General features: G+C 43.7%; 1 protein-coding gene across 4 annotated transcripts in view; it reads left to right on the forward strand.

The window, feature by feature from the left end:
* mettl22 (methyltransferase 22, Kin17 lysine) overlaps nucleotides 1-12,009 on the forward strand; it is a 51,737-nt gene that overhangs the window by 6,849 nt on the left and 32,879 nt on the right. For all 4 annotated transcript variants that reach the window (XR_010924316.1, XM_067571407.1, XM_067571406.1 and 1 more), the window contains exons 4-5: nucleotides 3,532-3,671; nucleotides 9,638-9,678. Coding sequence is in view for 3 of the 4 variants with exons in the window: in XM_067571407.1 (XP_067427508.1) it covers nucleotides 3,532-3,671; nucleotides 9,638-9,678 (181 nt within the window). In the remaining variant the exon portion in view is untranslated. The remainder of the gene's footprint in view (nucleotides 1-3,531; nucleotides 3,672-9,637; nucleotides 9,679-12,009) is intronic.

Genomic DNA, 12,009 nt, shown 5'->3' on the forward strand with positions numbered 1-12,009 from the left:
TACTGCGAGGATTTGTGCCACTTTTTTATCCAGTTTTAATGATGCACTTTTTAGATCTTGGTTGTTTTTAGCTATATCTTGTAACTGGATGAAGTTAGTCATAATTTTAGTCATCAGACAGCTTGATTTTAAGTCATCAGTGAAACAAGCTGAGCAAACGTGAGCGGCAGCTCAGCTTGCAGCCACTCAGCTTGCAGCCACTCCCTGAACAGCATCAGAGAAACACTGACTTTTAAAGTGTAACTGTTTTATTCAGTGTTTTTACTGGGTTTTATCACTGGATTCGTTTGTCTTGGAGTGGAGGAGACCTCTACAGAAAATTCAGCTTCCGCTAAAAACCTCCCCAACTGATGAACAATGAAGAAACGTTAGCATGGTTTGTTTTTAGCCTGGTTGTTATTGCTAGCTGGCCTCTGAAGCATTATTATGGCTGTGTGTGGACTTCACCAGCTGGCATACGCACTGCTAAAAGACAACATCAGAAGGCTGAAACAGGATCTTCAGAGCAAGGATGAGCTATCCTGGACTTTTTGTCCGCTGTTGCTGCACAGGCCAAATATCTCTCCATGATGAGGTCCTCCTGCTGTGCTAGTCTGTCCACCGAATGCTCTGCTGCTGTCATGCACAGCTGATCATTTTAACAGATGCCCAGGCCCTGACTGATGACATCTGGCGCGTTCTTGCAGCTAGACCCAAGTCCCAAGCCTGCTTCACACCCTGCAACTCAGAGCTGTGGATCCTGGTCAGGAGCAGCTGACCAGCAGCTCCCTCCAGCCACGCACATCTGACACTCTGCAGCTGAGTAATAAATTTCAAGCCCTGCATGGTGGGGTTGGACTTTGTTCTCCAGTGAGGCTCCAGCAGGATGACCATCCATCTCCTGACCGGGCCTCTGCTCCCAAGCTGGTTGGTGGCTCCTCCGTTGCCGCCGGACCATGCCTCGCCTGCTGCTACCCTGGTCCAGTCCCTGGGATGGTCAGGCGTGCACACTCAGGCACCTCAAGCAGGTTGATGGCTCCTCCGCTGCCACAGACTGCGCCTCACTTTCTGCCGCCTGGATCCAGCCCCAGGTGGTCAGACATGCACACTCAGGTGCAGGGCCCACTCTCGGTGCTTGTTGTCAGCACTTCCATGGTTCAGCACATAGTGGTGCATGGTGGCTGGACTTTCTGCTTTCCAGGTGCCTACATAAAGGACATTACACCCATCGCTCTGCAGCTGCTTCAGCAACAGAACTCTGCCTCTGCAGTAGTTGTTCAGGCAGGCACCAATGACATAAAAAATCAACAGTCTGAGACTCTCAAAGAGGAGTTTGTGGGCCTTGTGGACAGTCTGCTGGACACCAGGAAGCAGTGCGTCATTTCCAGTCCACTGAATTTCTGACCTGATTTCTGCCAGCTTTTCCCTGAAGAAGCAAAGACCTGGATCCTTAGCAACAACAGCTGCTGGCGATGTGGTCATTACCACAGAGCCTCCTGCAGTAGGTGTCCGTTGCATTGACAATGTAGAAAAATTTAGAAAGTTGTTGAAAGCCAGCATCAGTCTCAACTGCTGTTTGATGATGATGCCCTCAGTGTTTGGTCATGTATCCATCTGCCCTTGTGAAATACCTCAACAGAAATGAGTAAAGACTATGCACAGATTGAGGTTTGTTGTGTGATTAGTTCCTGTAGGTAGGGAGCTGCATGTCCGTGGATGGATTTGTATGTGAGTAGCAGGACTTTGTAGTCAACCCTGAAGGAGACAGGGAGTCAGTGCAATGAAAATAGAATTGGTGTTTGTGTTTTTGCACTCTTGTCCTGGCAGTGCTGTTCTGAGTGTACCGGAGCTTCTGGATGCAAATGCACTTTTCTATGAAAAGCACATTGCAGTAGTCCATTCTTGAGGAGATAAAGGCATTGACAAGTTTCTCTGCATCTGACAGGGAAAGAGAGGGGCGGAGTTTAGAGATGTTTTTGACATGGTAGAAAGAGGTTTTGCATAGATGTCTTATATGGTCATCAAAAGTCAGGTGAGGATCAAACCTAATACCCAGATTAGTTACCGTGGAGGAAAGGGGGATTTCCTGGCCGTCAAAGGTGAGATGAGGTATGGGGCATAACTGAACCTGATGTGGAGTGCCAATAAAGAGAGCTTCAGTTTTGCTGCTGGTTAACCAGAGGAAATTTTTGCTCATCCAGTCCTTTATCTTCTGAAGACAGGTGCTGAGGCATGACATGGCTGCAGAAGGGCTTGGGGCAGTTAAACAGGATGTGGCTGAGACCTGATCCTCGTGGAACACCACAGTGACAGGGAGCGATCTAGATGTGCATCCTCCAAGTGAGACATATGCAGTCCTACCGTAAAGGACTTAAACCACTTAAGTGCACAGTCTGACAGCGCAATGGTAGTGTGGAGGCTAAGAAGAGAGTGTGATCCACACTGTCAAATGCAGCACTCAGGTCAAGGAGAGAAGGGGACCCTGCATCACCTGCCATCAATAGGTCATTCATAACCCTGAGCAAAGCTGTCTAAGTGCTGTTGCTGAACAAAAACCTGACTGAAATTTTTCAAATAGCTTGTTGTGTTTAAGGTGGTCCTGAAGCTGAGAAGCAACCACCTTCTCCAACACCTTGGACAGGAAAGGAAGGTTGGAGATAGGCCTGTAGCTGGCAAGAACTTATGTAGTCAAACGAAGCCTTCCATTGCTCTTCTGAAGCCTCAATTGGGGAGGATGATTGGGGCTTCAGGAGATGATTTATGGTGGAAAAAAGATGCTTAGGGTGCCAGGATTGTTATTAATTAGGTTGGAGTAGAACTGTAACGGAGCAATTTTAAGGGACTTTGAGTAAGTCCTTTGATGTTCACTGAAGGCCAGTTTATGGATAGTGAGCCCAGTGTCTGAAACGTTGTTCAGGGACAGCTTTTCATTCCCATTTCTGAGGGGTCATTGAAAGCGGAAAAGTTCTTTTGCCACTGAAAGAAAGGGAGCACTTTCTTACTAGTGGAATATTGTGCTGAATTGTTAATATATGTAATCTAATTTATGATTATTGTCATTTATTGTCATTTATTTATGTTGTGGTTGTGTTGTACAGTGACGTTTCAGTGTGATAATGTTCTTTATCTGTTGAGCCTGTGTTAAGTTGTGTCCCAGTTACCACTCTTGTGAAATGTGAAATGAAACATGTTGACTGTGGTTATTATTTACTAATATGATCAGTTATGCAGCCATGTTTTCTTCGGCCCATGGGTGATATTAACACACACACCTCACACACAAAAACCAAGTGACTCAAAGTTATTCCTACGATATCTATGGATGTACCATAAAATGGCATGTGTTACTGAAGACTAACTCGAGAACTGTGTTGTTCCTTTAAGCAACCACAGACATGTAAAGGTGTGGCATACTGTTCATGTTAAAGTTTGGTACATTTGCATGGCAGTTATGCCAAGTAAAATTGTTAATCACAGCTTTGGTTTTATATATGGTATATGCTGTCATCCATAGTCATCCAAGCATTTAAAACCATTCTTATGATTCCCCAGACCGAGGAAAACCCCTACGGCGGATATCAGTCGAGATTTGGTCTGTCCCATCATTCTCAAACAGTCCAACCCTGCACTGGAACAAGAAGAGAATACAGATGATGAAGTTGATAAGTGCTTCAAAGACATCATAAGAATTGGTAAGAACCTATATTTTGTAATGTTTTTTTTTCTTTTCATCCTTATCTTGATTATCATGAATACTATACAAAAGTAAATCTCTCTTTGACTGACAAACATTTCAACTGTTTCTTTAGGAATTTTATTTAGGGGGGGGCACTGGCCAAAAACCCCAGGTGTTTGGCCAGCACCTTTCTTTCTTCTTGTTCATTAGGCCTACCAAAAAAATGTTTTTTTTAAAATTATTTTGTAAAAATAATAAATTCAGAACAGGATTAGATGTAATTTTATATTTTAAATAAAACTAAATATTGTTTCTAGAGAAGCAACAGTAATGTTTACTAGGGCTATAGAAACTTAATAATATTTCAGTGGAAACAGATCTAACATGTCAATGAAATATAAATAATATTCCTGACATCAAAACCAGTGAAGCTTAGAAAGAATGAAAAACATAGAAATCAGTCACTATCAGTCACTCATCCTGTCCTGCCGAGGTGGATTCACTGCCTGCATGTATTGTCTCAGCCAGTAGCTAAGTTTGCATGAACTTGACAGGTTTAATATAATAATATTATAATATAGTTTTTTTCTGTTCATTTGGCTTAGGTACTGTGAAAAAACACTGAGGAACTGCGCTTAAGTGTTGTAATGGGAGGTAAAACCCTGGTGTTGTTGCGGGGTGGCGTATCATGGATACGTGGTGTAGACAGTGTTGTCATAGTCAGGCAGTAAGGCATTTGTTCATATCGGTGTATTTCTCTACACTGAGCTGAAATGAAACAAGTGTACATAAATTAGGTAAAAAAAATATTAATCAGGTTTCCGTGCATTCTGTCATGCATGAGCCTACCGGGATCCCACTATCCTGCTAAAATAAGTCACATTAGTTTTTGTTTTGTTTCTTTCAGGAAGGGTGGTGGGTCCCGTTGGTGGGGCAAGCCACCCCTCCAAGGCAATGGTAGGGGAAACACTGAAGGTACAGGAAACTGTCACAAATTTGTAACCAAATACAGTACATGTACAGATGGGTGACAAATTAACGGAAAAACCAACATCAAGCATCTTAGTAAGGTGTTGGTTCACCACGTGCCACCAGAACAGCTTCGGTGCACTTTGTTATTCATTCTACAAGTCTCTGGAACTCATCCAAAAGGTATTCCCTCATTTGGTGATTTGATGGTGGTGGGGAGCGCTATCTAACACATCGGTCCAAAATCTCCCATGGGTGTTCATTTGGGTTGAGATCTGGTGATCACGAAGGCCATAGCATATGATTCACATCATTTTCATACTCAACAAACCATTCATTGACCCCATGTGCCCTATGGATGGGGGCATTGTTATCCTGGAAGAGACCACACCCATCAGGATAGAAATGTTTCATAATACGATAAAGGTGCAAAATGCGCTCAACAGCATAACAGAGGCATCACATCCCCTCACTGTAGGGGTCAAGCATTCAGACCTGTACCGGTTTTTCTTTTAATTTGGCGGCACTCTGTAGGTGTTAATTGTGATGGTGGCATTGAGAGTCTCAATGCACTGTAGGTGCAAACTGTAAACTTTATGACTTTGGCTCACTATTCTCATTAGCTTTTTGAAAATTAACAAGTTCTCCAAATTAAATATATATATATATATATATATATATATATACACACACACACCACACACACACATATATAAATAACAAGCCCTTACGACACAGATTCCCTTACCACAAGGGCGACTGACCTGATATTGAAAATCATGACTAAGCTGGACACCCGGCACCCCCATAATCAATTACCAAGTGACAAAGTACCCTCTGAAAGTCTGCTAGAGGATGTGAATGCAGCACTACGTACTATCCCTACTAAGACCATAACTGAGACCATTCAGCTTATATACACCACAGCAACAGTGATCCTAGAGATGCTTGGCTACAAGATGAACACCATAAGCCACAAAGACAATTACGCCCCCATGGAGAAGGAGGCTGGAGGCCAAGATCAAGGTGACATGGGGAGAAGTTAGTCAACTCTCAGAGCTACAGAAAGACCACAGCAATCTCCCAGAACAAGAACTAGCAACCATTACAATGGCAGTGTAGGAATTTGTGCACTCAAATATCTTTATGATTTTATGGGGGGAATTTTGAATTATTATTGTGCACAACTCTAACAACGAAATTATTGTCCAGTGACATAACTCATATTAGAGTATGTATATTAATATGGAAATAGTCCTCCTTGTTGGACACACAAGAGAGGTATATTAGAATTATGATTGTTAGTAATCGTAAATATGATTTTGTAAGGGTATAGGTTAAGTGACTGAGATGCAAGCACAAGAAAACACAAACAAGTTCACTTTAGATACATACACATTTATTACTAATACTACAGCTACTAGCACTACAACATTTTACATACAAGATACAAGAGGGAAAGGGAAACTGGTACCCAAGGCTATGGCAAGTGAATGATTGATATGCATGATGCAGAGTTATCTATTAGGTAGTTGGTATGAGAAACCTGATAAACAGATGAAATGACTGTTACCTGAGAAGCAGCAAGTCAAATCAACGGTACCACAGCTTAGTTCAGAATTGCCAATTGAAATTACAAATCATGAAAGCACCAGGGTTTAAGCAAGTTGATGGAGGTTTTGTATGAATACTTGCTTGCTCCCTGGGGTGGCTTCTTGTGGAGAATGGAGCCCGTTGTGCTGGGGTGAGGAGCTGGAGTCTGAATCTGGTAGTGATGAGTGAGTCAGCTGGTCCGGACTTGAAAAGGTTCCACTGGAAGAGAGCTCCTGGCTTATGCTCTCATGCTCTCCTAGGCTTGATCCTCAACTCATGACTCCAGATTCAGAAGATGCCCTGAGTCATATCTTCAGACTGGCAAACTGCAAGCTTTCCACCATGGCAGAAAGCAAGAAGAACCAGCAACCAGCATCAAGCAGCCCAAAAGAGCCGCCTAAAAACAGCAGCTTAAAACAGCAAAACAGTGAAACAGCAGACAGCCCAAAAACAGCACAGAGTTTCAGATAAGACACTGTTTTAAAGTTTCAGTCTGCCTACCCAGTAGATGCCTCCTGGTCAATCCCAGGGTTGCAGAGTTCTGGGGGAGCAAAGTCAGTCCCCCCTGTCCACAGAAAGGCGGGTATAGTTCCTGAATAGAATTGCTTTATTAATCACAGTATTTAAAATTTAACAATTGCGTGATTCCTAATTTTGCAATTCGGATAGTAGCTTTAGCATTCTGACAGTGAAACAAGCAGAATGATACTAAACATGATATTGTTATCATGGATGATGGGATTATGTTAGTGGTATATGTCTTGGCTTAAAGGCAGTGGAATAAAAGTCTAACCAAAGTACATAACAACACACATATGATATACACACATATCAACATACAGCAATAATTGTTCTTAGACAAAATCTAAAACTAATCCATGGATTTTACAGTCCTCTGGTCTTTGGTCTGACTGCAAACGGCAGGGATCCATGCCATTTGACAGTGTGTATGTGTGTTTATGTGTGTGCGTGTGTGTGTGTGTGTGTGTGTGTGTGTGTGTGTGTGTGTGTGTGTGTGTGTGTGTGTGTGTGTGTGTGTTCTGTCACTGGAGCATGGCATATTGTGCAGCATGTCTTGTGCCTTATGCTGGTTTGCCCAGTGATCAGTTCTTGGGTTGGTCACTCAAGTCCTGAAAGTCAAAATCCACTATTAAAGTTGGTGCCAGCTCGTCTCTGTGTGTGACTGGCTCCTAGGGGTGAGTTATGATAACCAATGATGGGGGTCATTTATTCAAATGGTACTATCATTTCACACAGGGGTGATCTACCTATCTTGTTGGCTCTTGTAGCTTGAAGGCTCAAAGATGGTTTGGGTCAGCGGTCTGGTTTGTTGACCATGCAGGAGATGGGGGGTTCCTTATTTGATCCATTCTGTTTGCAGGAGGTTGTTTAGATGGTCTGGTCAGTGAGGAGTCTGGGACCCTCACTTTATTGGCCAGGATTCCTGGGGGCTGAAGAAAGAGCTGGTCTGTTGTTTGAGGCTTGTGCTGTCTGCATTCGAAACATGCAGGGACTTTATCCTACAGCAGACATCCAAGAAAGAGTGTCAGGTATGAAGAGTTGGACAGCACCGGGCCTGGAAATACACACCTACTGGCTAAAGAAACTAAGTGCACTCCATGAACACCCGGCAGCACAAATGAACCAACTGCTGATGGATGGGATGCACCCAGAGTGGTTAACCCAAGGGTGGACAGTTGTGATCATGAAGGACCCCCAGAAGGGCATGATTCCATCCAACTGCCAGCCAATAACCTGGCTCTGTACAACATGGAAGCTCCTGTCAGGCATCATAGCGGCTAAGATGGGCACATGGCCCAATACATGAGCAAGGCCCAGAAACAAATTGGTAGTAATACCAGGGAAGCAAGTGTTACCATCAAGTGCGGCACATACCAAGGTGTTGCACTATCCCTGCTGCTGTTCTGCATAGGCCTGAACCCCCTCAGCCAGATCATCTCAGAGTGGCTATGGATACCGGTTTCGAAGTGGAACAACCATCAGTCACCTCCTCTACATGGATGACATCAAGCTGTATGCCAGGAATGAGCGAGACATCAACTCACTGATCCACATCACCAGGATCTACAGCAACGACATCGGAATGTCATTCGGACTAGATAAGTGTGGTCAGATGGTATCAAAGAGAGGGACGAGGATCAGAACTACCAGAAGGACAGCTACAAATACCTTGGGATCCCACCCACAGGCAAATGGGAACCTTGAGGAGGCCGCAAGGAAGTCAGCCACAGCCACATACCTACACAGAGTAAGGCAGGTCCTGAAAAGTCAGCTGAATGGGAAGAACAAGATACGGGCCATCAACATGTACACCGAGGACTGGTGAGTGTCAGAGACACTGTCCAAGATGAAACAACCAAGATCCAGGAATACATCAGGAAGATGGCCCCCAAAGATGAGCTGCTAAGTGAATACCTCAGTATATATATATATATAATATTATATTGGATTGCTTATGTAATTGTTAAGGAGTTTCTTTCACTTTAAAAGAGCAAGGGGAATTAATAAAAGAAAAATAAATAAAGCATGACAGTCGCAAGTTTCAATGGTTCTACTGTGGTGTTTGAATTTCTTAATAAAAACTGAGATGAGATGTTTTTCTCCAGATAAGGCACATCTATGCATAATATATTTCTATACATTTACATGTACAAATAAATTATTTGTTTAGAGTTGTAAAGATGATGTAATCCAAACAGCACATTACTGAAGAAAAATATTGCAAATATGATCGATAATAAACCCAGCAATGTCTGGCCAAAACTATCATCAGTTTCTTTTTAAAGAAGTTGGCACATTCTTGTAAATTTAGCTGCTGGCTGAGACAGCAGCTAAATTCCCCCCATCCCAAACCAGCCCCTCCTCTCCCTACTGGCAGTACCTGCAGGCAGTAGATCCTCATCAGCAGAGGAAGGAGGACAGTGGTCAGGATGCATGACTGATAATGACTGATGTCTGTGTTCTTCATTCTTTCTAAGCTTCACTCAATATTTTGATGTCAGGAATGTTATTGATTTTTTTGACATTTTGATTTATTTCTTATGGGATATTGAATGTATAAAGTGACTTTGCTATAAACATTACTGTTGCTGCTCTGGAAACAATTTTATTTGAAATATAAATCAATTCTAATCTTGTTCTGAATTTATTTTTTTAAAATAATATATTTTTAAAAAAGCAATTCTGTAGTTATGAAAAAGAACCAATAAGTATTATAAGTAGTATAAAGAACTGGGCAGATTAGGAGTATCGATAAAATCCTAACAATACCCATCCCTAATGTATATATATCTCACTCAGAGTTTGGACTCTCATGAAATGGCTGTGAGTAAGTATAGTGCACTATACTGTACACACACAGCCTGTGCATTTACTTTATATATACAATCTTTTTTACAGAGCACACTATGGCAACACCCCTGGAGGATGTCGGCAAACAGGTCAGTAAAATTTCTCACTCAACTCCTCCTTTTTCTCTGTCACTCACCATTAGCCATCCATTGTCTGATTCCTCAATCACATGGAATGTAGTGGTTTTTCCACATAAAACCCAGCTTTGTGAAGTGAGTGTATGACCTTTGGTCAAATATTAAAGTGTGTTCTATAAAAATGTTCTAATACATGGTAGTAACCTTTAATAGGCCACAGGCACAGTGATGACTTTGGTATTTTACTTTGTTGCGCTTATTTATATGTGTATATATATATATATGTATGTATAAAAAAATCTCCCTGTCACTCCCCTCCCATGGGGGGTGGAGGTGTGTCTTCCTCAAGCTCGGGTCCTCTACCAGAGGCCTGGGAGTTTGAGGGTTCTGCGCACTATCTTAGCTGTTCCTAGAACTGCGCTCTTCTGGACAGAGACCTCAGATGTTGTACTTGGAATCTGCTGGAGCCACTCCCCCAGTTTGTGGGTCACAGCCCCCAGTGCTCCGATTACCACTGGCACCACTGTTGCCTTTACTCCCCACATCTTTTCTAGCTCCTCTTTCAGCCCTTGGTATTTTTCGATCTTCTGGTGTTGCTTCTTCTTGATGTTGCTGTCGCTTGGGATTGCTACATCTATCACTACTGCCTTCTTCTGTTGTTTGTCAATCAACACAATGTCCGGTTGGTTAGCCATCACCAGTTTGTCAGTCTGGATTTGGAAGTCCCACAGGATCTTGGCTTGGTCATTCTCAACCACCTTAGGAGGTGTCTTCCATTTATGACCTTGGGACCTCCAACCCATACTCAGTGCAGATGTTCCTGTACACTATGCCAGCCACTTGGTTATGGCGTTCCATATACGCTGTTCCTGCCTTCATCTTACACCCTGCTATTATGTGCTGAACTGTCTCAGGAGCATCTTTGCACAGCCTGCACCTGGGGTCCTGTCTGGTGTGGTAGATCCCCACCTCTATTGATCTTGTACTGAGTGCCTGTTCTTGTGCTGCCATGATTAGTGCTTCTGTGCTGTCCTTCAGCCTTTTCCAGCCACTGGTAGGATTTCTTGATATCATCCACTTTTTATATCTGTCCGTGGTACATGCCGTGTAGGGGCTTGTCCCTCCATGATGGTTACTCCTCCTCTGCATCATTGGGTTTCTGCTGCTTGAGGTATTCACTTAGCAGCTCACCTTTGGGGGCCATCTTCCTGATGTATTCCTGGATGTTGGTGGTTTCATCCTGGACAGTGGCTCTAATGCTCACCAGTCCTCTGCCTCCCTCGTTCCGTTTAGTGTACAGTCTCAGGGTGCTGGACTTGGGGTGAAACGCTCCATGCATTGTGAGGAGCTTTCTTGTCTTGATATCAGTAGCCTCTATCTCCTCCTTTGGCCAGCTTATTATACCAGCGGGGTATCTGATGACTGGCAGGGCATACACATTGATGGCCCGTATCTTCTTCCCATTCAGCCCACTTTTCAGGACCTGCCTTACTCTGTGTAGGTATTTGGCTGTGGCTGACTTATTTGCGGCCTCTTCAAGGTTCACATTTGCCTGCGGGATCCCAAGGTATTTGTAGCTGTCCTGAACATCTGCAATGCTGCCTTCTGGTAGTTCAACCCCCTCCATTCTGATCATCTTCCCTCTCTTCGATACCATCCGACCACACTTATCTAGTCTGAATGACATTCCGATGTCGTTGCTGTAGATCCTGGTGAGGTGGATCAGTGAGTTGATGTCTCGCTCATTCCTGGCATAAAGCTTGATGTCATCCATGTAGAGGAGGTGACTGATGGTTGTTCCACTTCGGAACCAGTATCCGTAGCCACTCTTTGATATGATCTGGCTGGGGGGGGTTTCAGGCCTATGCAGAACAGCAGCGGAAATAGTGCATCACCTTGGCATATGCCGCACTTGATGGTAACTTGTGCAATTGGCTTTGAGTTGGCCTCCAGAGTTGTTTTCCACAGGCCCATTGAGCTCTTGATGAAGGCTCTTAGTGTCCTGTTGATGTTGTACATTTCCAAGCATTCCAGTATCCATGTGTGTGGCATTGAGTCATAGGCCTTCTTGTGGTCAATCCAGGCGGTGTGCAGGTTGGTCTGCCTGGCCTTGCAGTCTTGGGTGACTGCTTTATTGACCATTAGCTGGTGCTTAGCACCCCTGGTATTACTACCAGTTCCTTTCTGGGCCCTGCTCATGTATTGGGCCATGTGCCTATTCATCTTAGCCACTATGATGCCTGACAGGAGCTTCCATGTTGTACAGAGGCAGGTTATTGGCCAGTAGTTGGATGGGATCGTGCCCTTCTGGGGGTCCTTCATGATCAGGACTGTCCGCCCTTG

The sequence above is a fragment of the Thunnus thynnus genome, chromosome 17, assembly GCF_963924715.1.
Source record: "Thunnus thynnus chromosome 17, fThuThy2.1, whole genome shotgun sequence".
Taxonomy (NCBI): Eukaryota; Metazoa; Chordata; class Actinopteri; order Scombriformes; family Scombridae; genus Thunnus; species Thunnus thynnus.